The sequence below is a fragment of the Pipistrellus hanaki genome (genome assembly GCF_964339955.1).
Source record: "Pipistrellus hanaki genome assembly, chromosome: 21".
Lineage (NCBI taxonomy): Eukaryota > Metazoa > Chordata > Mammalia > Chiroptera > Vespertilionidae > Pipistrellus > Pipistrellus hanaki.
Window position 1 is genome coordinate 5,043,924 of NC_140523.1, and position 27,220 is coordinate 5,071,143.

A 27,220-nucleotide genomic window follows, 5' to 3' on the forward strand; every position below is an offset into this window, starting at 1 on the left:
GTGTTTCTCTCACACCAATATTTCTCTCTGTCTCTCTTCAACTCTCTCTAAATATCAATGGAAGAATATCCTCAGGTGATGACAAAAAAAAAAGAAGAAGGAGGAGGAGGAGCAGGAGGAGAAAGAGGAGAGGAGGAGGAGGAGGAAGGAGGAGGAGGAGGAGGAGGAGGAGGAGGAGGGGGAGGAGGAAGAAAAAGAAGAAGGAGGAGGAGGAGGAGGAAAAGAAGGAGAAGGAGCCGAGAGACTGGTTTTGCTCAATGGATAGAGCGTCGGCTTGGGGACTGAAGGGTCCCGAGTTCGATTCCGGTCAAGGCATGTACCTTGGTTGCGGGCATATCCCCAGTAGGGGGTGTGCAAGAGGCAGCTGATCAATGACTCTCTCTCGTTGATGTTTCTATCTCTCTCCCTTCCTCTCTGTACAAAATCAATAAAATATATATTTTAAAAAAAAGGGAGAAGGAGAAGGAGAAGGAGAAGGAGAAGGAGAAGGAGAAGGAGAAGGAGAAGGAGAAGGAGAAGGAGAAGGAGAAGGAGAAGGAGAAGGAGAAGGAGGAGAAGGAGAAGGAGAAAGAGGAGGAGGAGAAGGAAGAAGAAGGAGGAGGAGGAGAAGGAGAAGGAGGAGGGGAGGAGAGGGAGGAGGAAGAAGAAGGAGGAAAGAGGAAGAGGAAGAGGGGAGGAGGAAGAAGAGGAAGAGGGGAGGAGGAGGAAGAGGAAGAGGGGAGGAGGAGGAGGAGCAGAAATGTAGTACCTGAACACAGAGGCTCTAGGGGACCAGGGTTCAAGTCCCAGCCCTACTGCTTTCTGGCTGGGTGACCTTGGGCAAGCTGCTTACCCTCTCTGGGCCTCCATTCCCTCCGTGACAGGCCCTCCGGGGGGAGGTGAGGGCTGGGTGCCTCTGAGGCAGCTCGTGGGCATGAGGCCCGGCTCAGGGAATGGGTGGCTCCATCCCCAGTGGGCGTTCGGAGGAAGCGGCAGTTCTGGTTTGCGGGTGGGAATGAATGGGACCGTCCTCGGGGAGATGTCAGAAATAGCACTGGGCTTGCCTTCGTTGATGGAGAGCGGAGGTTTCCAACCGGCCTGTCACGAGAACCTTTAAAACATGCAGGGCCTCGCCCTGACTGGTGTGGCTCAGCGGAGAGAGCGTCGGCCTGCTGACTGAAAGGTCCCGGGTTCGATTCCCAAGAAAGGCACATGCCTGGGTCGCTGGCTCGATCCCCAGTAGGGGGTGTGCAGAGGGCAGCGGATCAGTGTTTCTCTCTCATCGATGTTTCTAGCTCTCTCTCTCTCTCTCTCCCTATCTGTAAACAATCAATTTAAAAAAATTATATATATATATATATATATATATATATATATATATATATATATATATATAATATATAAACAAAAGAAATTCAATAAATCTAGGAGCTTTTTTCATAGCAACAAAATTTTAAACTGGATTTTTTTTTAAATTGATTTTGTACAGAGAGGAAGGGAGAGAGATAGAGAGTTAGAAACATCGATGAGAGAGAGTCATCGATCAGCTGCCTCTTGCACATCCCCTACTGGGGATGTGCCCGCAACTAAGGTACATGCCCTTGACCGGAATCGAACCTGGGACCCTTCAGTCCGCAGGCCGACGCTCTATCCATTGAGCCAAACCGGTTTCGGCTATAGCAACATAATTTTAAAAGAATATGTTTTTATTGATTTCAGAGAGGAAGGGAGAGGGAGGGAGAGAAACGGAAACATCAATGATGAGAGAGAATCCTGGATCAGCTGCCTCCTGCACGCCCCCCCCTCCTGGGGATGGAGCCCACAACCTGGGCATGTGCCCTTGACTGGCATGGAACCTGGACCCTTCAGTCTGCAGGCCGACGCTCTATCCCCTGGGCCAAACCGGATAGCCCAGTGGTTGGCGAACTCATGAGTCCACAGAGCCAAGCGTCAACAGTACAATGACTGACATTTCTTTGGAGAGCCACATTTTTTTTTAAACTTAAAACTTCTTCTAACGCCACTTCTTCAACATAGACCCGCCCAGGCCGTGGTATTTTGTGGAAGAGCCACACCTAAGGGGTCAAAGAGCCGCCTGTGGCTCTCGAGACAGGGTTTGCCGACCAGGGTGGTAGGGCCTCACCGTTTGTTTTTTTTTTTAAACCTTGGGGAGAAAACCATGGACACTGGGTGGAACGCAGCAGAATAATCCGGGCTCCAAGGGAGGAAGAAAGGAGGGTGAGAACCACGGGGCCTGGGCCTGGCCTGGCAGGCACCGTTGGGCAGGCCTCTGCGTGAGACCTGGGCACAGACACAGACCCTGAATCAGCCGTGTCTGCCCAGCCCTGTACTCGGGGCCACTGCCCTTGTCTGGAAGGCAGTGGCACATGATGGTCTGGGCGTAACCCAGCCAAGGCCAGCGTGTCCTGGGAGGGCTGGGTCCGTGGAGCAGACGGGCAGGCCAGGAACTGAAACCGGTGTTGCTCAGTGGTTAGAGCGACAGCCTGCGGACTGAAGGGTCCCAGGTTCGATTCCGGTCAAGGGCACGTACCCTGGTTGCGTGCATATTCCCAGTAGGGGGTGTGCAAGAGGCAGCTGATCGGATATTTCTCTCTCATCGATGTTTCTAACGCTCTCTCCCTCTCTCTTCCTCCCTGTAAAAAAAAATCAATCAATAAAAATAAATTTTTTTAAAAAGGAACCTGCAACAGCCACAGACTCACCCGTGAGGATGGAGCTCTTGTCCGTTTCCTATTTTTCTTAAAATATATTTTTATTGCTGAAGCCGGTTTGGCTCCGTGGATGGAGCGTCGGCCTGCGGGCTGAAGGGTTCCAGGTTCGATTCCGGTCAAGGGCATGTACCTTGGTTGCGGACACATCCCCAGTAGGGGGCTGTGCGGGAGGCAGCTGATCTGTGTTTCTCTCTCATTGATGTTTCTAACTCTCTATCCCATGGATATTTCTGACTCCCTATCCCTCTCCCTTCCTCTCTGTAAAAAACTATTAATATATATATATATATATATATATATATATATATATATATATAGCCGAAACCGGTGTGGCTCAGTGGATAGAGCGTCGGCCTGCGGACTGAAGGGTCCTGGGTTCGATTCCGGTCAAGGGCATGTACCTTGGTTGCGGGCACCTCCCCAGCGGGGGGTGTGCAAGAGGCAGCTGATCGATGTTTCTCTCTCATCGATGTTTCTAGCTTTCTATCCCTCTCCCTTCCTCTCTGTAAAAAATCAATAAAATATATATATTTTAAAATATATATATATATATATATATATTTATTATTGATTTCAGAGAGGAAGGGAGAGATAGAAACCCCAACGACGAGAGAGACTCATCGATTGGCTCACTGGAGGAAGTTTTAACAACAGGTCGTTGTTGTGAGAGTGAAGATCGCTGAGTCTGGGATTAACATGTCCACAGGGCCTCACCCCACGCATTAGTCAGATGACAGATGGGATTTGGGGCCCGTGAGGCGGGGCTGAGGGACGGGAGCGTTCACAGAACCTTCTGGGTGCACAGCGTGCCTGAGCGTGACCTTCCTGACCTCCGGGCGCTCTTAAACCCCCGCCTCTGGTTCCCACGCCAGCCGGCCAGGTTCCTCTTGGGATGGAGAGACAGGATGCATTCACAGGAAGATGGGAACCAGGTGGCTCAGTCATACGTTGGGGTCTGGGCGGTGTGGCTCAGTGGTTGAGGTCAAGGTTGGATTCCCGATCAGGGCACATGCCCACATTGTGGATTTTTGTTTTTTTAATATATTTTATTGATTTTTTTACAGAGAGGAAGAGAGAGGGATAGTTAGAAACGTCGATGAGAGCCAAAGCCGGTTTGGCTCAGTGGTAGAGCGTCGGTCTGCAGACTGTAAAGGTCCCAGGTTCGATTCCGGTCAAGGGCATGTACATTGGTTGCCGGCACATCCTCGGTACGGGGTGTGCAGGAGGCAGCTGATGGATGTTTCTCTCTCATCAACATTTCTAGCTCTCTATCTCTCTCCCTTCCTCTCTGTAAAAAATCAATAAAATATATTTTTTTAAAAAGTCTTTAAAAAAAAAGAAAAAGAAATAAAAAAAGAAACATTGATGAGAGAGAATCATCAATCAGCTGCCTCTTGCACACCCCCTACTGGGGACGTGCCCGCAACCAAGGCACATGCCCTTGACCGGAATCGAACCTGCGGCCTTTCAGTCCGCAGGCCGACGCTCAATCCACTGAGCTAAACCGGTTTTGGATTTTTTTTTTCTTTTTTTCTTTTTCTTTTTTATAATGTATTTTATTGATTTTTTTACGGAGAGGAAGAGAGAGGGATAGAGAGTTAGAAACATCGATGAGAGAGAAACATCGATCAGCTGCCTCTTGCACACCCCCTACTGGGGATGTGCCCGCAACCAAGGTGCATGCCCTTGACCGGAATTGAACCTGGGACCTTTCAGTCCGCAGGCCGACGCTCTATCCACTGAGCCACACCGGTTTCGGTCGATGTTTCCAACTTTCTATCCCTCTCTCTTCCTCTCTGTAAAAAATAAATAAAATATATAAAATAAAAGAAAAAGAAAAAGAAAGAAAAAAAGAAAAGAGGAATTGGGGCCCAGAGGGGACAGGCAGCTAGACAAGTGTCAGCCTGCAGAGCGGGTTCCTTTGCTGCTGACGCAAAGCCTCCAAACTCCAGACTAAAGGAGCAAGTGAGGGAAGAAAGGCGAACAACGAGATGTTGTTGTGAGAGTGAAGATCGCTGAGTCTGGGATTAACATGTCCACAGGGCCTCTCCCCACGCGTTAGTCAGATGGCAGATGGGATTTGGGGCCCGTGAGGCGGGGCTGAGGGACGGGAGCGGTCACAGAACCTTCTGGGTGCACAGTGTGCCTGAGCGTGACCTTCCTGACCTCCGGGCGCTCTTAAACCCCCTCCTCTGGTTCCCAGCCTTGAGATGGAGAATCGGGATGCATTCACATGAAAATGGAACCAGGTGGCTCAGTCATACCTTGGGGCTTGGCAGGCATGGCTCAGTGGTTGAGCATCAACCTCTTGAACCAGGAGGTCACGGTTTGATTCCCGGTCAGGGCACATGCCCAGGTGATGGTCTTGAGCCCCAGTAGGGGGCGTGCAGGTGGCGGCTGATGGATGATTCTCTCTCATCATTGATGTTTCTCTCCCTCTCCTCCCTCTCCCTTCTTCTCTGAAGTCAATAGAAATAAATTAAAACAAAACAAACAAGCCAAAACTGTCTTTGGCTCAGCGGTAGAGCGTCGGTCTGCGGATGGAAAGGTCCCAGGTTCGATTCCTGTCAAGGGCATGTACCTTGGTTGCGGGCAGATCCTCAGTAGGGGGTGTGCAAGAGGCAGCTGATCAATGATTCTCTTTCATCATCTATGTTTCTAGCTCTCTATCCCTCTCCCTTCCTCTCTATAAAAAAATCAATAAAATATATTAAAAAATAAAAATAAAACAGACGAGACAAAGGAATACCTCGGTGAGTGCCTGTTAGGAGCCAAGCCCTGAATGATCATTTCCCTAATCCTGAGAGATTGGCACGGCTGTCCCAGGTGGCAGGTGCTGACACATGTAGCTATGTGTCTGCAGCGTCACCCAGTGAGGAAGTGCTGGGTAAAGGAGGGTCCCGCTGGGTGGAGAAGGCAGGGTGTCAGGCGGGGACAGGCAAGGAGACAAGCCAAGGCCCCCTGAGAGCTGTGGGCCCAGAGACCAGGTCCTGAAGAAGGACCAGCTGAGTGTGGGGCCCCCAGAGGCCACGGAGTCAGAGCTGCTGGGGAAGGATCCGGGTCCTCCCCCATCCATGAACACCCCACGGACCCACGTTCATTAACTCCCCACTGGAAGGGCCCAGCTGATCAACCTCTTTTTATATATATATATGTTTTATTATTATTTTTTTATTTTTTAAATATATGTATATACATACATACATACATACACACATACATATAAATATACATACATATATATATATATATATATATATATATATATATTGATTTCAGAGAGAGGAAGGGAGAGGGAGGGAGAGATAGAAACATCCATGATGAAAGAGAATCATTGATCGGCTGCCTCCTGCACACCCCCTTCTGGGGATCGAGCCCACAACCCAGGCATGTGCCCTTGACTGGAATCGAACTCGGGACCCTTCAGTCCGCAAGCCAATGCTCTACCCACTGAGCCAAACCAGCTAGGCAAGTTTTATTTTATTTATTTATTTTTTTAAAAGTATATTTTATTGATTTTTTTTTTTTTTTACAGAGAGGAAGAGAGAGGGATAGAGAGTTAGAAACATCGATGAGAGAGAATCGTTAATCAGCTGCCTCTTGCACACCCCCTACTGGGGATGTGCCCGCAACCAAGGTACATGCCCTTGTCCAGAATTGAACCTGGGACCTTTCAGTCTGCAGGTTGACGCTCTATCCACTGAGCCAAACCGGTTTCGGCTATAAGTTTTATTTTTTTTAAAAAATAAATTTTTATTGATTTCAGAGGGGATGGGAGAGGGGGAGAGAGAAGAAGCATCAATGATGAGAGAGAATCATGGATTAGCTTCCTCCTGCACGCCCCCCTTACTGGGGATCAAGCCCACAACTCGGGCACGTGTCCCGACCGGGAATTGAACTGAGACCTCCTGGTTCATAGGTCGATGCTCAACCACTGAGCCACACCGGCCGGGCCAGCCTCTGCCATTGAGACGAGACAGCTGCAGCCAGGAAGGACTTGCCGAAGGCTCCTGACTCCTGGACCAGCCCCCCCCCCCCCATTCACAGTCATCTTCCTCTGGTTCTGGGGGGTCACACTTGGGCGGTCGCCAGGGGTGACCCTGTACCGTGTCATCCAAACAGGAGGGAAGAGAAGGGGCCATTATTATTAATAATTACACCAGGGACAGCAGGTGTAAACACGGCCGCCCCGGGCTAATGGGCCGCCTGGTCACCCTGGCGTGACAGCTCCGTGCCACCCTCCTGCCCACCAGGAAGGCCTTGGCTGAAAAGAGGAATTGGGCGGCCAGCTGGTGTGGCTCAGTGGTTAGGTACCTGGTGAAGGGGCCAGGGGGCCAAGCAGCCGTTGTGAGGGTCCCACCTTCCCGGGGGTGGGGTTGGAGGTGGGGGTGGGGTTCAGGGTGCCCAGGCCTGGCCACTCTGTCCCTGGGCTCCCTCCCCTGCTGGGCCTGTGTTTGCACAAACAGAGGCCCGTGTGTATGGCCCGCACCCATCCCGGGGCCTGTGGCCTGCCGGGCTCCGCAGAGCTCCGGTTTCGAGTGCTTCCCTCCGGGCAGAAGCCACTGACCCGAAGCCGTCCCCACCACAGCGCTGGGACAGGGGCCGGCTGCAAGCCATGGGGCGGAGGTAGCTGGGTCCCAGCAGAAGCTTCTAGAATGCCAGGGCCCAGGCTGGCTGTGTGCTTTGCTCCCCCTCCCTCCTACCTCTGCCCTCTCCCAAGAGTCCAAAGCATCGTGAACGTCAGGGATTGTGGGAAACTGCAGGTCTGGCTTCTGCAGGCCTGTGAGGGGCCCAGTGGCTGCCTTAAAAAAAAAAAAAAGCCGAAGCCAGTTTGGCTCAGTGGTAGAGCGTCGGTCTGCGGACTGAAAGGTCCCAGGTTCGATTCCGGTCAAGGGCATGGACCTTGGTTGCAGGCACGTCCCCGGTAGGGGGTGTGTGCAGGAGGCGGCTGGTTGATGTTTTCTCTCTCATCGATGTTTCTGACTCTATCCTTCTCTCTTCCTCTCTGTAAAAAAAATCGATAAAATATGTTTTTTTAAAATATGCTTACGTAGATGCCTGTCCCAAACCCGACACGCCAACACTCCACGCAGGACACCCCACTCCTAGAAGGCAGGGATCTCAGGGTGTGTCTGCTCCCGCCCCCCCCCCCTTTCCAGATGGGGAAACTGAGGCCCAGAAAGAGGATGTGTCTGTCCCAGAGGTTCCCGGCGAAAGAGGCTCAGAGCCTGGGACTGAAGGAGCCTCTTCTGGTCTCAAGCCTGTGGCCCCTTCCCCTCCCCCCCTTTCCCCTGACTCAGTTCCCTGGGCTGGAAAGGGGAGGACTCCAGACAAGGACCTGGCTCTTTATTTTTTTTTTATTTTTATTTTTTTTATTTTTAAAATATATTTTATTGATTTTTTTTTTACAGAGAAGAAGAGAGAGGGACAGAGAGTCAGAAACATCGATCCGCCGCCTCTTGCACACCCCCCACTGGGGATGTGCCCGCAACCAAGGTCCATGCCCCTGACCGGAATCGAACACGGGACCTTTCAGTCCGCAGGCCGATGCTCTATCCACTGAGCCACACCGGTGTTGGCAGGACCTGGCTCTTTAAAAACCCTCCCCCCAAGCAGAAGGAGTGAGCTAGCGTCAGCCCTGGAGGTGACCTTGGTATGAGGGGGTTGGTGGTGGCATGGCAGCAGAGATCTGATCCCCGAGATAAGGGAGGTCTGCGGGGGAGGGGAGGCAGCCAGCTGAGACTATCGCTGGGGACGGCAGCCACCTGTTCCCAACCACCTGCCCACCCAGGAGGGTAGAGAGAGGGGGGTGGGGTGGGGAGGGAGAGAGGGGGAAGGCATGGGGTGAGGACCAGCCAATAAATGTCGCCTTCCCAGCCCTGGCTGGTTTGGCTCAGTAGGTAGAGCGCCGGCCTGTGGACTGAAGGGTCCTGGGTTCGATTTTGGTCAAGGGCACATGCCTGAGTTGCAGGCTCGATCCCCAGTAGGGGGCGTGAGGGAGGCAGCCGATCCATGATTCTCTCTCCTGCACACCCCCCACAGGGGATGTGCCCGCAACCAAGGTACATGCCCTTGACCGGAATCGAACCTGGGACCCTTCAGTCAACAGGCCGACGCTCTATCCACTGAGCCAAACTGGTTATGGCTATTAGTATGGGTTTTTTTGTTTGTTTTATTTTTAAATATATTTTATTGATTTTTCACAGAGAGGAATTGAGAGGGACAAAGAGTTAGAAACATCGATGAGAGAGAAACATCGACCAGCTGCCTCTTGCACACCCCCCACTGGGGATGTGCCCGCAACCAAGATACATGCCCTTGACCGGAATCGAACCTGGGACCCTTGAGTCCACAGGCCGACGCTCTATCCACCGAGCCAAACCGGTTAGGGCTATTAGTATGTTTTTAAAACATATTTTTATTGATATCAGAGAGGGAGAGAGGGAGAGAGAGAGATAGAAATATTGACGATGACAGAGAATCATGGATCGGCTGCCTCCTGCCTGCCCCACGCTGGGGATTAAGCCCAAAACCTGGACATGCGCCTTGATCTGGAATCGAACCGTGACCTGCTGGTTCCTAGGTCAATGCTCAATCATTGAGCCACACAGGCCGGGCAATATAGGCCTCCTTCTTAGCACAGTGCGTGGCCCATGGTTAAGCACTATCTAACCTTCGCTGACTGTACCTAAGCTGTTCTTTTCTGCGTCTAAGCCCACTGCTGACACCTGCGTTTCAGGATGGCTGGCTGCTGAGCCCACAGGTGCCTGGACAGTCACGTTCATGGTCCAATTCCAAGAGGAAGGCAGGAGAAGGTTGGGCCAGGTGAGCCGGAACGCAGGGTGTCACCGGGCACAGACACCTGCCCCTCCCGCCCCCCCTGGGCTGCGGGTGGGTGGTGGCGGGGATCCAGGCCACATCCAGTTCCATCCATCCCCGCGGTGCGATCAGGAGGGTGACTCAGAGGGCTGGCCGTGTTTGTTCAAGGCCGCTGTGTCTCATGTGTGCTCTGTGTCTGCCTGTGGGTGTGGGTGGCTTTTCTCTTTCCTCTCTCCCTTGTCTCGCCTATGCCCACGGCATCTAGTCTCTGGGAATCTTTTTCTTTTTCCTAATATATTTTTTATTGATTTTTCACAGAGAGGAAGAGAGAGGGGTAGAGAGTTAGAAACATCGAGGAGAGAGAAACATCCATCAGCCGCCTCCTGCACACACACCCCCCCCCCCCACCGGGGACGTGCCCGCAACCAAGGTACATGCCCTTGACCGGAATCGAACCCGGGACCTTCCAGTCCGCAAGCCGACGCTCTATTCGCTGAGCCAAACCGGTTTCGGCAGTCTCTGGGACTCTTGAGGATCAAGGAATCATGGGGTGAACCAGGAGGTCACGGTTCGATTCCCGGTCAAGGGCACAGGCCCGGGTTGCGGGCTCCATCCCCAGGAGGGGGCGTGCAGGAGGCAGCCGATCAGTGATTCTCTTTCATCATGGATGTTTCTTTTTTTAAAATATATATACTTTTTTAAAAATATATATATTTTATTGATTTTTTTTACAGAAAGGGAGAGAGATGGAGAGTTAGACACATCGATGAGAGAGAGTCATCGATCAGCTGCCTCCTGCATGTCCCCTACTGGGGATGTGCTCGCAACCAAGGTACATGCCCTTGACCGGAATCGAACCTGGGACCTTTCAGTCCGCAGGCTGACGCTCTATCCACTGAGCCAAACTGGCTAGGGCCTCCATACATTTTTTAAATGTTTTTTAAAATATATATTTTTTATTGATTTCAGAGAGGAAGGGAGAGGAAGAGAGAGAGAGAAACATCAATGATGAGAGAGAATCATGGATCCGCTGCCTCCTGCACGCCCCCTACTGGGGATCAAGCCCACAACCAGGCATGTGCCCAAACTGGGAATCAAACCGTGACCTCCTGGTTCATAGGTCCATGTTCAAACACTGAGCCAAGTCGGCTGGGCTCATCATTGATGTTTTTATCTCTCTCTTCCTCTCTGAAATTAATAATAAAAAATATATTAAATCATGGGGGCCTGGGGCTAAGGGGATCCTACCCGTTGAACTCTGGGAGCATCTGGAAAGAAGCTTTCATCATCAGAGATGTTAAGTTTCCTGGGGGCCGGAGGGAAGATGGCTGGGCTGTTTGGAAGGAGTTCAGCTCTCATTTGTCTGATCTGATGAATGCAAATATCACTTCTGGGGGTTTAAAGCAAACGCAAATGCCTCCAAGGGCCGGGCAGGTAAATGAGGGACTGAAGTGACCGCATGGAAGGGCACAGAGGACAGAACGGATGGACGGATGGACGGGTGGACGGACAACTGGAGCCGCTGCTGCTCCGAGCCTGATGCTTCCGTTTGGAACTACGGCCCCAGGACCCGGCCAGCCGCGCCGATGGTTCCAGAGAAGCCGTAACTCGGGGTTTCTTTTCTTTTTTAAAAATATATTTTATTGACTTTTTACAAAGAGCAAGGGAGAGGAATAGAGAGCTAGAAATATCGATGAGAGAGAAACATCGATCAGCTGCCTCCTGCATGTCCCCTACTGGGGATGTGCCCGCAACCAAGGTACATGCCCTTGACCGGAATCGAACCTGGGACCCTTCAGTCCGCAGGCTGACGCTCTATCCACTGAGCCACACCAGCTTCGGCTCAGGGTTTCTTTCTTTTTTTAAAAAAAAATATATTTTATTGATTTTTCACAGAGAGGAAGGGAGAGGAATAGAGAGTTAGAAACACCGATGAGAGAGAATCATTGACCAGCTGCCTCCTGCACACCCCCCACCAGGGATGTGCCCGCAACCAAGGTCCATGCCCTTGACCGGAATCGAACCCGGGACCCTTCAGTCCGCAGGCCGACGCTCTATCCCCTGAGCCACACCGGCTTCGGCTCAGGGTCTCTTCTCATAAAATCTCCAGATGTCACAGCGTGTATTTGCAGCCCTGCTCGGCGGCCGGGCCCCCCGTCTGCCTCTGCCCCAAGCTCCTGCTGGGCTGCCTCCCTGGGACCTTCCTCTCGTCCTTGGGTTCCCACGTCAGAGAGTGTGGCCAGCGTTCCGGGCCATTTCCCCGGGGCCCAGGTGAGGGGTTCTGGCCTCGGAGTCGTCCTGATAAGGCAGGCCTGGGCCATGCCTCACTGGCTGCAGCCGCGGTTTGCTCTCCTGGACAGAAAGGGAGGGCAGGTCTGCTGGCTCTGGCATGGCTTAGTTTGTGGGGCCGGGCCGGTGGGTGTGGAGTGTGGGAAGAGGCAGGAGCTCATAAGCCTCAGGCTAACAGGATCAGAGATGAGGGGAGCGGGGGGGGGGGGGGGGGGGGGGAAGGCGGAGGAGGTAAGCAAGAGCCGCCAGCCTACTTCCTACATTTTTTATTTAAAAAAATATATATTTTATTGAGTTTTTACAGAGAGGAAGAGAGCGGGATAGAGGGTTAGAAATATTGATGAGAGAGAAACATCCATCAGCTGCCTCCTGCACACCTCCTACTGGGGATGTGCCCGCAACCAAGGTACGTGCCCTTGACCGGAATCGAACCTGGGAACCCCCCCCTCTCCCCCCCAGTCTGCAGACCGACGTTCTATCCACTGATCCAAACCGGTTTTCTGCTATTTTATTTTGTTTTTAAAATATATTTCTTGATTGTTCAGAGAGGAAAGAAGAGGAAAAGAGAGAGAGAGAAACATCAATGATGAGAGAGAATCATGGATCGGCTGCCTCTTGCATGACTCCTACTGGGGATTGAGCTCAACCCAGGCCTGTGCCCTTGGCCGGAATGGAACCTGGGACCCTTAAATCGGCAGACTGACGCTCTATCCACTTAGCCAAGCCGGCTAGGGCCATTTTTTTTTTTTAAAGCTTAGAAGAGTCATAGCTCCTTTTTTACCCCCTAAATATATATATAATATATAATATATATATAAATATATAATATATATAAATATAAATATAATATAATATATAATATAAAAAATAATTATATATATAATAATAATAATAATTATTTTTTTACTAGAGGCCTGGTGCACGAAATTCATGCACTTGTGTGTGGGGGGATTCCCCAGCCAGGCCTGCACCCTTATAGTCCAGGAGCCTAACACTAACCCCCCCCCCAACACACACACACACACACACACACACACACACACACACTATCCAGTTCTGTTAGAACTTGGGGGTTGGGCCAGCTTTGAGTGCTATTTAAAGCCTCCAGATGCCTCCAGTGTGTAACCAGGGTGTAACTAGACTGGTCTTGTCCAGCCTCCTCATTGTAGAGATGAAAACACGCAGGAGGACAAACAACCCCAGGAAGATGAAAAAAAAAATTTTTTTTTAAAGAGACAGAGTATAATGCAACGTAAGCGCCCCAAGAGGGGAGCTACTGTGATGTCATTATTTCTCTCATCTCTCTATGAGTGTCCATGCTCTGCTGGCATTTAACTTTTTTTTTAAAGAAGGGGTCTCATGGTTTCACTTTGCACTGGGCTCTGCAAGTGATGGAGCTGGTCTTTGCCCTAAGCAGAGTGGGGTTATCACCCCCATTAAAGAAAGGGTTTTGGCCGAAACCGGTTTGGCTCAGTGGATAGAGCATCGGCCTGCGGACTGAAGGGTCCCAGGTTCGAATCCGGTCGGGAGCCACGGTACACTTGGTTGCGGGCACATCCCCAGTGGGGAGTGTGCAAGAGGCAGCTGATCGATGATTCTCTCTCATTGATGTTTCTAACTCTATCCCTCTCCCTTCCTCTCTATAAAAAAAAAAAAAAAATCAATAAAATATATTTAAAAAAAGAAAGAAAAGAAAGGGTTGTGGGCTCAATTGCCAGGGTAGGGCATGCAGGAGGTAGCCGATCCATGATTCTTTCTCATCATGGATGTTTCTATCTCTCCCTCTCCCTTCCTCTCTAAAATGAATAAAAATATATTTTTAAAAAATGGGATCCTTCACCCCAGGGAATTTGTCTCCATGGGAGGCCCAACTATGATAATTCCCAGACATCTGCTTTTCACACCCAAACTAAGGACAAGCAGTTGGTGGGGCGGGGGGGGGGGGGGGGGGGGGGCGGGGGGGGGAGTTTGAGGGGGGAGAGGTTTCATTGCAAATCGGGATGTATAGGCATCAGAGCCCTTCAGTGCAAGGTGGCTGCTACCGCCCTCTGGTGGTGAATCTAAAAACCAAGGGAATTAAAAAACCAGATGAACAATATTAACTGGTAAATATAATAGAATCAGAGGTATGGAAGGGGAATGGACTGACGATTCTCGAGGGAAAAGGGGAGTGGGGGCTGCGGGTAGAGACTGAACATAAACTGTGCACCTATGGATGAGGACAGTGGGGGGTGGGGAAAGGGCAGAGGGCGGGGTGGGAACCTGGTGGAGGGGAGCAATGGAGGGGGGGGAAAAAGAGGAACATTTGTAATAGTATGAACAATAAAGATTTACTTTAAAAAAAAAAAGAAATAAACAAGTGGACAGAAAATTCGGAGCTCTCACTGCATGTGCTGTTACATACAGTCTTTTTTCTTTTTAATGTAACATTATTAAAAAAAAAAAAGAAGAAGCTATTTTAAAAAGATACACATGAGGTCTTTCTCCTAGGGTACCATTCCCATTCGAGATCTTTCCAATTTTTCTGAAGTCAGAGCAACTCTATGGATCTGATTGCCTCATTTAAAGAAACTCCTCTAAGTTAACTTGGCCAAAGTGAGTGAGCTTCTCTATTTTAATAATTTTACTTAAATTACAGAAAATTAAAGTCCTCACATTTGATTCTACCCCACAGGAAGTCTAGGGTGGCTTCAACCTAGTGCCAGTGGTCGGCAAACTCATCATCAGTCAACAGAGCCAAATGTCAACAGTACAATGGACATTTTTTTTTGGAAAGCCAAATTTTTTAAACTAAAACTATATAGATAGGTACATTGTTATTAACTTAATTAGGGCACTCCTAAGCTGGCCTTTGCTAAAAACTCCAGGTGGCTCGGGAGCCGCAGTTTGCCAACCACTGAGTGCTAGTCGGATTCCTGGAGGCCCGCAGCGCACCTGCGCACAATCGCCCAAAGGCACACCCCTTCCCAGGAGGGAACTTTACAAGACCTAGCACCACCCCTTTAAATTTTAAAACGAACCCCCTGGCCAATCAGCGTTAAGTTCTTCCCCCAAACACGAGGCCCCCGCCCACAGACACGCCCTCCACCAATCGAGCAGAGGCTTGCCTCCACGCCCTCCCAATCAGCGCCGAGGAGGGCCGGGCGCTCACGTCCCTTACGTCAGGCCGGGGGCCAATAAGAGCTGTGATTGGGCGCTGCCTCCGCCAATAGGAGTGTTTCCTGGAGAGCGCGGGAGCCTTTTGAGCCGAGTCCGGGGGAGAGATAATGGCGCTGGTTCCCTGAAGCGGGGTCTGGGGGAGCCCGAGCCCCCCGGGAGCGGCGCCGGCGGCGGCGGCGGCCATGGCCTGTTGTCACCACGTCATGCTGCTGCTGGACACGGCGGGCGGCGCCGCTGTCCGGAGCCCCGTCCGCCGGGCCGCCCTGCGCCTGCTCCTTTACCTCAGCCGCCGCTTCGGCCTCGCGAGGGTCCGCTGGGCCTTCCGGTTCTTCGACTCTGAGGGGGCGCGCGGCCCGCCGTCCCGCGTGTCCGACTTCCGCGAGCTGGGCGCCCGCTCCTGGGAGGACTTCGAGGAGGAGCTGGAGGCCCGGCTCGGGGACGGCGCCGCCGCCGGCGCCCGGCTCCCCGGCCCCGCGCCCCGGGCCGCGCACACGCACGCCGCCCTCATGGAGACGCTGCTCGACTACCAGTGGGACCGGCCCGAGATCACGTCGCCCGCCAAGCCCGCGCCGCGCCGCCGCGGGAGGCGCCTGCTGGACGCCGAGGGCGACGAGGCCGCCGAGGCCGGCGCGGCGCTCGGGGGCTTCGCCAACGCCGTCCTCCTGCTCGGCCCCTGCCCGCGCTCGCGGCGGGAGCTGCTCCAGTTCGTGTCCGGCGGCTGCGAGGCCCAGGCCCAGGCCCCGCCGCCCGCCCCGAAGCAGCTGATGGACAAGCTGCTGCCCAGGAGGCTCCAGGAGGTCATGGTCACCCGGAAGGTCACGTTGTACTGGGTGGACACCGCCGAGAGGTCAAAGGTGAGAGGGCGCCGTGCCTTCGGGGGGGTTCACCGGATTTGGGGCAGCCTGTAAGCAAGACACTAGGGCGAGGGCCTCGCGCCGAAGCCGGTGTGGCTCAGTGGGTAGAGCTCCATCGGCCCGCGCGGACTGAAAGGTCCAGGGTTCGATTCCGGTCCAGGGCATGGATACCTTGGTTTGCAGGCACATCCCCAGTCGGGGGTGTGCAGGAGGCAGCTGATCGATGTTTCTCTCTCTGATGTTCCTCTCATTGATGTTTCTAACTCTCTCTCTCTCTCTCTTCCTCTCTGTCAAAAAGTCAATGAAGCCGAAACCGGTTTGGCTCAATGGATAGAGCGTCGGCTTGGGGGACTGAAAGGTCCCGGGTTCGATTCCGGTCGAGGGCATGTACCTTGGTTGCGGGCACATCCCCAGTAGGGGGTGTGCAAGAGGCAGCTGATGGATGACTCTCTCTCATGGATGTTTCTAACTATCTCTCTCCCTTCCTCTCTGTACAAAATCAATAAAATATATATTTAAAAAAATATATGTTATATATAAAAAAAAAAGAATTGGCACTGTGCCTAATATATTAAAAAAAAAAAAAAAACACAGCTGGGGAGGGGTGTGGTAGAAGGGGTGTGTGCGGGGCGTTGTGCTCAGCTGCATGGCAATCATCTTGGAACAGAGAATTGAATGGTGAAGGAGGAGGAATGTGGAGGTTGGGAAAAGACATTCTAGGCGGAGAGATGACCTGATGTACCGATCTGAGCGAGAGATGAATTTAGTTGATTTGAGGAACAAGAAAGGCAAGCGTGAGACTCGAGGAAGTCAGGAAATGGGAGGGGCTCATCTCTCCGTAGGCCCCAGGTGGGAAGGTTGGGAAGGTCGGGTTTTGTTCTAATAATCAGGGGTCCTCAAACTTTTTAAAGTGGGGGCCAGATCACGGTCCCTCAGAGAGCTGGAGGGCCGGACTATATGAACTACTAATTCCTACTGTAACACCTCAGCTGCGCTCACTGCCCAAAAAACCTGGCGGGCCGGATCAGACTCCTCTGCGGGCCGCATGTGGCCCGCGGGCCGTAGTTTGAAGACCCCTGTTCTAATTGATGGGAAGGTGTGGTTTCACCAGGTGAAAGCTGATTCCGGTTTGTGGCAATGCGTGTTGCTAATCAAGAAGTGGGTTAAGTTGTAAGATTACAAATGGGGAATGAGCAGCTACTTAAATAATGGCACCGTATGTTAAAATTTTCAATACCACCAAGACCAGTTTGGCTCAGTGGATACTAGCAGGGGTCTTCAAACTACGGCCCGCGGGCCACATGCGGCCCACAGAGGAGTCTGATCCGGCCCGCCAGGTTTTTTGGGCAGTGAGCGCAGCCGAGGTGTTACAGTAGGAATTAGTAGTTCATATAGTCCGGCCCTCCAGCTCTCTGAGGGACCGTGATCTGGCCCCCACTTTAAAAAGTTTGAGGACCCCTGGCTCAGTGGATAGAGCGTCAACCTGCAGTCTGAAGGGTCCCGGTTCGATTCCGGTCAGGGGCATGTATAATACCTTGGTTGTGGGCACATCCCCAGTGGGGGGTGTGCAGGGGGCAGCTGATCGATGTCTCTCACTCATCGATGTTTCTAGCTCTCTATCCCTCTCCCTTCCTCTCTGTAAAAAAAATCAATAAAATATATTTTTTTAAAAGTAAATAAAAATGGCAGCACCTTTCACATACAAAGCCACCCCCACCTTCCAAGGTGTAGCAAAAAGCAAAACAAGGCAGCAGGCTTGTCAAAGAAAAGGACAGAAATGCCTACGGGGATGGTGCCCGTTTGGTGGGGAAAATGGAAACCTAGGACTTAACGTTTGTTCTGGCAGCAAAGCAAATGTTGGGCACAGTCCACAACACAGAAGCACTGATTTGGGATAATATCAAATCTTACACTGACTAGAACTACATCTTTGCAGATGGGGGTCTGGAGATTCTTCTCCCCACCCCCCCACCCCCCCACCGTTTTCTTTTCAGAATAGTTTATATATATATATATTGATTTTTTACAGAGAGGAAGGGAGAGGGATAGAGAGCTAGAAACATCGTACTGCATTGTCGTTTTGATTTGCATCTCTTGGATAATTAGTGACTTTGAGCATGTTTTCATGTGCCTCTTGGCCTTCCTTCTGTCTTCTTTAGAAAAGATTCTAGTTAGGTCCTTTGCCCATTTCTTTATTGGGTCATTTATCTTCCTTTTATTAAGTTGTATAAGCTGCCTGTAGATGTTGGAGATTAAACCTTTATCAGTGATAACATTTGCAAATATGTTCTCCCATACTGTGGGCTTTCTTGTTGTTTTGTTGATGGTTTCTTTTGCTGTGGGAAAGCTTTTTATTTTGATGTAGTCCCATTTGTTTATTTTCTCTTTAGTTTCCATTGCCCTAGGGGCAGTTTCAGTGAAGTTCTTCCCGGCATATGTCTGAGATTTTGCTGCCTGTATTTTCTCTAGTATTTTTATGGTTTCCTGTCTTCTGTTTAAGTCCTTTATCCATTTTGAGTTTATTTTTGTGTATGATGTAAGTTGGTGGTCTAGTTTCGTTTTTTTGCATGTATCTGTCCAATTTTCCCAACATGATTTATTGAAGAGACTATCTTGACTCCATTGTATGTTCATGCCTCCTTTGACAAATATTAATTGAGCATGGTGATTTGAGTCGATATGTGGATTCTCTATTATATTCCATTGATCTATATGTCTGTTCTTGTGCCAGTACCAGGCTGTTTTGAGAACAGTGGCTTTGTACCACATCATAAAATCTGGTATTGAGATCCCTCCTACTTTATTCTTCTTTATCAGGATTACTGAGGCTATTCGGGGCCCTTTTTTATTCCAGATGAATTTTTGGAGAATTCTTTCTAGATCTGTGAAATAAGCCATTGGTTTTTTAATGGGGAGTGTATTGAATCTACAGATTGCTTTGGGTAGTATGGGCATTTTAATGATGTTGATTCTACCAATCCATGAACATGGTATGTTCTTCATTCTGTTAACATTTTCCTCTATCTCTCTCTTTTTTTTTTTCTTTTTTTTTTAGTGTCCTGTAGTTTTCCGAGTATAGTTTTTTTTACTTCCTTAAGTCTATTCCTAGGTATGTTAATTTTTTTGGTCTCTCTTTCTGTAAGTTCACTATTGGTGTATAGAAAGACCATAGATTTCTTGGTGTTAATTTTGTATCTTGCTACATTGCCGAATTCATTTATTAAGTCTATTAGTTTTTTGATGGAGTCTTTTGGGTTTTTTATGTACAATATCATGTCATCTGTAAATAAGGACAGTTTTACTTTTCCAATTTGGATGCCTTTTATTTCTTCTTGTCTAATTGCAATGGCTAGTACTTCCAGTACTGTGTCAAACAGGAGTGTTGAGAGTGGGCATCCCTGTCTTGTTTCTATTCTTAGGGGAAATGGTTTTAGTTTTTGCCCATTGAGTATGATGCTTGCTGTGGGTTTATCATATATAGCTTTATTATGTTGAGGTATGATCCTTCTATTCCCACCTGGTTGAGAGTTTTTATCAGGAAAGTGTGTTGGATTTTGTCAAATGCTTTTTCTTTTTTTTTTTCTTCTTTTTTCTTTTTTATAAATATATTTTATTGATTTTATACAGAGAGGAAGGGAGAGAGATAGAGAGTTAGAAACATCGATGAGAGAGAGTCATCGATCAGCTGCCTCTTGCACACCCCCTACTGGGGATATGCCCGCAACCAAGGTACATGCCCTTGACCGGAATCGAACCCGGGACCCTTCAGTCCCCAAGCCGATGCTCTATCCATTGAGCCAAACCGGTCCCGGCTGTCAAATGCTTTTTCTGCATCAATTGATATGACTATGGATTTTTATCTCTCAATGTGTTTATGTGATGTATCACGTTTATTGATTTGCTGCTATTGTACCATCCTTGCATCCCTGGGGAAAATCCCACTTAGTCATGGTGTATGATCTTTTTGATGTACTGCAGGAGCCGATTTGCTAGAATTTTGTTGAGGATTTTGGCATCTACGTTCATGAGGCATATTGGCCTGTAGTTCTCTCTCACTGTGTTGTCTTTATCTGGTTTTGGCATTAGGGTGATGCTGTCTTCATAATAGGAGCTTGGAAGTGTTCCTTCCTCTTGAATTTTTTGGAATAGTCTGAGGAGGATAGGTTTTAGTTCTTCCTTGAATGTTTGGCAAAACTTCTGTGAAGCTGTTTGTCCCCAGGCTTTTGTTTGCCGGAAGCTTTTTGATGGCTTCTTCAATTTCTTCCATAGTTACTGGCCTATTGAGCTGTTTAGATTCTTCCTGATTGAGTTTTGGAAGGTTGTATTTTTCTAGGAATCTGTCCATTTCCTCCAGGTTGTCCAGTTTGTTGGAATAAGTTGTTCGAAGTATTTTTTAACAGTACTTTGTATTTTGGCTGGATCTGTTGTTATTTCATCTCTTTCATTTCTGATTTTGTTTATTTGGTCCTCTCTCTTTGCTTCTTGGTGAGCCTGGCTAGAGGTTCATCAATCTTGTTTGTCCTTTCAAAGAACCAGCTCTTGGTTTTGTTGATCTTTTATATTGTTTCTTTGGTCTCTATATGCTTTATCTTCTGCTCTGATCTTAATTATTTCTTTCCTTCTCCTAACTGTTCACCTGCCTGCTTGCCTGATCATCCCTAACTGCCTGCCCCCGCAGCCTGATCACTTCTAACCGCCTCTACTGCCAGCCTGATTGCCCCTAACTGCCGGCCTGGTTATCCCCACTGTCCCCCCCCCCCTGCCCCATCACCTCCCCCACTGGCCTGGTTGCCCCTAAATGTCCCTCTTGCCAGCCTAGTCACCCCTCACTGACCCCCCACTCTGCTGGTCTGGTTGCCCCTAACTGCCCCGCACCCCCACCCCCTTGCCTTATTGTCCTCAACTGTTCCCTCTGCCAGCCTGGTCACCCCATGCAGCCGGCTTGTTCAGTTGTTTGGTCATCCCTCACTAACCCCGCCCTCTTCCCCCACCGACATAATTGCCCCACAAAGCCTGCTGTTTGGTCTTTACTGTGAGGGTGTCCCGACCAATTTGCATATTACCCTTTTATTAGTATAGATCAGCGTTTTTCAACCGCTGTTCCGCGGCACACTAGAGATGTTGCCTGGTGTGCCGTAGGTGCAGACAAGACAAGAATTTTATAATTTTTCACTATTTTGTTTACTTAATATTTCATAATAAAGTAATTATAAAATACTTTCTTTGTGTTTATTTGATTCCTATTCAAGAGAATTACTTTATATATAGTCAATATAGGCACAGAGTTAAATTTTTTAACATTTTCTAATGGTGGTGTGCCTCGTGATTTTTTTCATGAAACAAGTGTGCCTTTGCCCAAAAAAGGTTGAAAAACACTGGTATAGATTACATTCTTGGACTGTACGGTGATAAGACGCTGGCCGTTTTCTGTGTTGAGTCCAACAAATACATGACTGTGCCACTTGTTCGTTCAGAGCAGAAATCACCTTTCCTTCCTCCCGATTCCCCTCACACTTAGCGGAATGCCTCCTTTGGAATAACCCGAGGTTCTTCATTTCAATTTCATGTCAGCTGTGGGCGTCCCCGGACCACCTCGGGTACTGGACGCTGTGCGAACTGCTCCGGCACGTGGGGGGCACCGTGTTGCCGTTGGAGACTCTGAGCCCAGATGGAACGAAAGCCGGGGAGACCCAGCTCCCCCGGGAGCCTCGCCTCTCCCCGTGGGTGTCAGCGCTGCCCACAGACTCCGCCTTAAACTGTCTGCTCTGTAGTTCTCCCGAGTACGAGGCCTCATTTCCACGGACGGCAGGCACGTTGTTTCTCCCTGTTGACGGTAAGCAAATGATGTTTGGGGCGGGAGGTGTCTCAGTTATATACATTTCTTTAAGGCAGGCCTATGCTTTCAAATTCTCTAGGCTTTCCACGGCCCAGGTACTCAGTGATTGAAATTAAAATATGTCTGAGCCAAGTCAGAGGTGCCACAGGGAAGGGTTGCGGGCACATCCCCAGTAGAAGGTGTGCAGGAGGCAGCTGATCGATGTTTCTCTCTCATCGATGTTTCTAACTCTCTATCCCTTCCTCTTTCTCTTCCTCTCCGTAAATTATCAATAAGATATACTAAAAAATATACTAAGTTATATACTAAATATACTAAATTATCAATAAGATATACTAAAAAAAAAAAAAAAAAAAAAAAGAACTTATGACATCCAGCTGTGCCCTTGCAGTTCCGCTCGTGCACAGCTTTTCCCGGGGAGCTATTGGCAGCAGAACGAGGGCCGAGTGTGAACTAAGTGGCAATCCTAGTACTCAGCTGACATTCTAGCTTTTCTCTTACTATTAAATCTTTTAGCAACTGTTTGCTCCATCCCGATTTTAATGTTCTCTATTCCTAACAGGCAAAGAGACTCAAGAAGCATGGACAGTCGTCCTAGAGCCGTTGGCCATGCATCAGAGACATTTCCAGAAGCCAGTCAGAATTTTCCTGAACAGCACGGCCTCCCAGTGGTCCCTCCCGGCGAGCGGCACGCTGGGCACCGACAGCTGGATGCTCCGGAGTCCGGAGGAGAAGCCGCCGGCCCACGGGTCATTGTTCCAGCAGCTGGTCCGCAGGCTGACCGCCGAAGAGTTACACCTGGTAGGTCTCCCGCACGTTGGGTCATCCTTGTCCCATATAGTGGTCGGCAGCTGGTGGTCCATGGACCGCTGGTGGTCCATGAGGTCCAAACGGTTGGCAGCCGCTGGTCTAAATCACTGGTAAAGGGGAATGAGTGTGTTTGTGAAACACCCAGGATTGTCCTCTGTAATATCATCTCAGTGCAACAGGTGATGCTTGTGTAAATAATAATATTGTCTACACTGTAGATGACGACAGTGCTCATCAGTGAAGAAGCAGTTTATAACATTGCATGTATCTTTTTATTTTTTAAAAAAAATATATTTTATTGATTTTGTACAGAGAGGAAGGGAGAGAGATAGAGAGTTAGAAACATCGATGAGAGAGTCATCAATCAGTTGCCTCTTGCACACCCCGTACTGGGGATATGCCCGCAACCAAGGTACATGCCCTTGACCGGAATCGAACCCGAGTCCCTTCAGTCCCCAAGCCGACGCTCTATCCATTGAGCCAAACCGGTTTTGGCTGCATGTATCTTTTTAAAAAAAAAATATTTTATTGATTTTTTACAGAGAAGAAAGGAATGAGATAGAAACATCGATGAGAGAGAAACATTGATCAGCTGCCTCCTGCACACCTCCTACTGGGGATGTGCCTGCAACCAAGGTACATGCCCCTGACCGGAATCGAACCCGTGACCTTTTAGTCTGCAGGTTGACACTCTATCCACTGAGCCACACCGGTTAGGGCCATTGCATGTATCTTTATCCCAGTAAGCTAAGGCCTGGGAAAACCGTCCTGGCCTCTCACCGGCCTGCTTTCTCCTTTACGCACATCAGCAATGTTCTCAGCCAGCTGGAACTTCCTCTGTAGGTCGCCAGCGTGGACCCCGGTGACGGCTGGCCCCCCGTCACAGGAGTAATTTCCCCGCTCTCTGCCACCACTACCGTTCTCACCGTGCTCCGCACCGAGGAGGCTGCATTTCAGAGGCATTTTCTCCGAACAGCCGCGGCCGAGAACCCCCTGGACACCACATCCCTGTGTTCCGATGTCATGGGGGTCGTGTTGAGTCCGACCCCGGGTTTACCGGAAGACCCGTCTACCTCCGGTAAGTTCACAACCATCAGCTGACACTCCCCCCCCCCCCCCAACTCTGCTCTCAGTAGAACCCCAGTATCCTACGTAATAAAACCCTAATATGCAAATTGATCGAAAGGTGGAAGGGCCGGTTGCTATGATGCACACTGACCACCAGGGGCCAGATGCGCCCACAGGGGAAGTGCTGCTCGGCCAGAAGCCAGGCTCACGGCTGGCAAGGACAACAGCAGTGCCGGAAGCCTCTCCCGTCTCTGCTGCAGGCAGGCAGTAAGGAGAGAGGGGTCTCGGACTGCGAGAACCCCGGACTGCGAGAGGGATGTCTGACTGCTGGCTTAGGCCTGATCCCTGGACATACCCCAAGGGCTCAGCCAGGCTGAGGGACAGCCCCTCCCAGTGCACAAATTTTGTGCATCGGGCCTCTAGTCTGTTATAAAACAGGTCAGAGCAAACTAGTACTTTAGGTAATTTAAGTGGTCATTATCGACAGAATTCTGAAGCATTCAGAGGAGGCCAAAGGCTCTGAAATCGCTTTTAAATTAGAGAATAAGATGAAACCTGGTTTTTAACGTATTTATAATACTAAAGGCTGCACGTGAAACTGCCATGATTCTGTCTGCCTTCCAGTTCATGGCATTGTCATTTATGCTAGGTAGATGAACATGCAATTAACTTGATATTTCTTCCATTTATTCATTTATTCAACAGATTTAGTGAGTGCCTGCTGCATGCCAGGCGCTGTCCTTCGTATTGGGAATAATACATCAGTGAACAGAGTAAACCGAGGTCTTGTTCTCACCGAGTGTACCATTCAGTTGGAATACAGGACAATAAACTAAGGGAATTCTAGAAGACATTTGAGAGCGATACATGCTATATAACAAACAGGAAAAAGGGAATGGGGCAGTTAAGGGGCAGGAGGGGTGCCATTTTAAACGGGCCTGCTTGGAAAAGCCATATTTGAACACAGGCCTGAAGGGAGCTGCAGGGAGCGAACTCCCTGAGAGGCCCTGGGCGGTGGGTCCGCTGTGTTTGAGGAGCAGCCCTAAGCCTGCGCTGTGCATTGTCAGCACAGCCGTTTCCATAGACACAGGCCCGGGGGAGGGGTGCAGACGGAGGAAGGTCGTCAGTGCTGCGCTTTGCATGTCCTCGGGGAGAAGGCGGTCAGTCCGTGGCAGGCCAGGAACGGGGGTGATCACTTTGGTCCTCATGCCTCTTTCCCTTCCATCTCTGCTCGTCCCTGCAGCTCCTCCCTGTCCAGAGTGGGTCCAGCAGGAGCTGAGCCGCACCGCGCCCTGGAGGGCCGCTGTGGCCGAGAGCTGGTTTCCCTGCTCCAACCTCAGCGGCGCCAGTTCCAATCTGATGGAGTCATTCTGGTAAAACTCCTTTTATTTCTCTGGGAATCGGTCATTGAAATCAGCTCTCAGTTATCTCAATATGGGTGGGGTTTTTTTTTTTCTTTTCATAACATACCACATTTTATTAGTATAGTTCCATAAAATACAAAACTAATTACATAACTATGTACGGTGCCAGGTGTGTACTAGACTTGTTGGGGCGCCACTTTATAAATCATATAAATGTCTAATTACTATGCTGCAACTAATATAAAATAGTGTCGGCTATGATTGGGGGAGGAAACAATTCTGAAAAGCAAATTTAAAACCGGTAATTGGCAATATTAAAAACCAATATAATATAAAATTGATATATTATAATATGCCAATATAAAATTGGCATATTAAAAACCACTTCTGAAATTAAACTAAATTTCATAGTTAAAAAATAAATGAAAACTAATTACAAATGGAGAGTGTTTAATGGGGGTACAGTTTCAGTTTTACAAGATGAAGAGAGTTGTGGAGATGGGGTGATTTATTTGCACATGAAATGATGTTGAGTACAATCAAAATCGCAAAAGGATGGTTAGTATATTTTTAAACAATTTACAACATAAAATAGCAGTTTCTGCTGGTTGTAACCCATATGTTGTACGTCTCTCTAAAACACAAATCTAGGAATACCTGTGGAGGATAAGGGTGGGAAAAGATCGGGGTTTTCTCTGTGTCTATAAAGCTAAATTTTATTAAACACAAAAGATCTGAAGCAGATATGGCAAACCGTTAACAAGTGTTTAGTCTTGGAGGGATCTGGTGGTTATTGTCGTTTTGTCTCAGGCATTTTGGGAAATGAGAATTTCAGCTTCACACAGCCTCCTTGACTTGTTCACAGGCTGCTGCAGGCTGCCTCGCCCAGTAAGGAAGAATCTTCCAAGACTGAGAGTGAGGTCACACGCCGCCTGGCTGAGCTCTACCTGAGAAAGTCTCGTGAAGAGCCCTCCGCGTCTAGCCAGGAAGACGGCAAGAAGAAACGTACGCTTGTACCAAGAAGGTTTCCTGAGTATTTTCGGAGACTGAATGTTTTAAAGGGCTAATACTCCCCAAAATGAGGTTGAAGATGGTAACCGAATAAACAAGGACAAGTTCTTCTAGTTTACATTTCAAAATAATTACATTAGTACAATAGCGATTATCAGCCACAACCCTGGCCCGTGTGGCTCACTGGTTAGAGTGTTGGCCTGTGCACCGAAGGGTCTGAGGTTTGATTCTGGTGAGGCATGTACCTGGGTTGCAGGTTCAATCCCTGGCCCTGGCTGAGGGGTGTGTGCTGGAGGCAACCAACCCATCCTCCTCATGTTGATGTTTCTCTTTCTCTCTCACCCTCCCTCTCCTCCACCTTTCCACTCTAAAAATCCGTGGAAAAATTATACTTTAGTGAGGATTAACAAAATAATAAAAAATGGGCCACAATTTTACGTTCTTAATGAATAAGCCATTTTCATTTTTCATTCTAACAAATACAACTTTGCGTGTCGCTTACAGAATTATTCGTTCATCTGCTGCCTTGCCTTTTCAGTTACTATTCCACCTCGCTGCTTAACGAAATTTACAGAATTCTTTTGTTGTGGAATATTTCGATTGATACTGTTATTGTAAATGGTACTGTAGTGTACATCATGTGTATGATTTGATTGGTTCTTTAAGTGATTTCCTTGGCATAAGCTTCCAGGAAAAGTTTTTGCATCATAAAATGGGCAAAGTAGCCAAAACTGGTTTGGCTCAGTGGATGGAGCATCAGCCTGCGGACTGAAGGGTCCCGAGTTCGATTCCGGCCAAGGGCATGTACCTTGGTTGCGGGCACATCCCCAGTGGGGGGTGTGCAAGAGGCAGTTGATCCATGATTCTCTCTCATTGATGTTTCTAACTGTCTATCCCTCTCTCTTCCTCTCTGTAAAAAATCAGTAAAATAAATATTTTTTAAAATGGGCAAAGTGGCTCTTAGTGCGGAATTAAAGCAGCGGGGTTTTTGTTTTTTTGGTAACTGAAGTAGTTCTTGGTCCAGGGGAGTAAAATCTCTTACTTTCCCTCCCGTGACGGCTGTAGGAGGCGTCCCTCGCACGCCGGTGCGTCAGAAAATGAAGACCATGTGCCGCTCCCTAAAGATGCTGAATGTCGCAAGGCTGAACGTCAAGGCCCAGAAGCTGCATCCGGACGGCAGCCCGGAGGCCGCGGGGGACAGGGCGGCCCCGCAGGCGGCGGGCGGGAGAGCGGCGGGCAGACTGGAGCCCCGAGGACGGACACGGAGGAGCTCCAGACCCAGAGGTACTCCTCCTCCAC

General features: G+C 49.4%; 1 protein-coding gene across 2 annotated transcripts in view; it reads left to right on the forward strand.

Moving 5' to 3' along the window:
• Window positions 1-14,993: 14,993 nt before the first annotated feature.
• TICRR (TOPBP1 interacting checkpoint and replication regulator) overlaps window positions 14,994-27,220 on the forward strand; it is a 35,073-nt gene continuing 22,846 nt past the window's right edge. For both annotated transcript variants that reach the window (XM_084869007.1, XM_084869006.1), the window contains exons 1-7: window positions 14,994-15,832; window positions 21,404-21,665; window positions 22,231-22,469; window positions 23,322-23,556; window positions 24,790-24,919; window positions 25,776-25,915; window positions 26,987-27,205. In XM_084869007.1, the coding sequence (XP_084725133.1) occupies window positions 15,161-15,832; window positions 21,404-21,665; window positions 22,231-22,469; window positions 23,322-23,556; window positions 24,790-24,919; window positions 25,776-25,915; window positions 26,987-27,205 (1,897 nt within the window). In that variant the 5' untranslated portion in view covers window positions 14,994-15,160. The remainder of the gene's footprint in view (window positions 15,833-21,403; window positions 21,666-22,230; window positions 22,470-23,321; window positions 23,557-24,789; window positions 24,920-25,775; window positions 25,916-26,986; window positions 27,206-27,220) is intronic.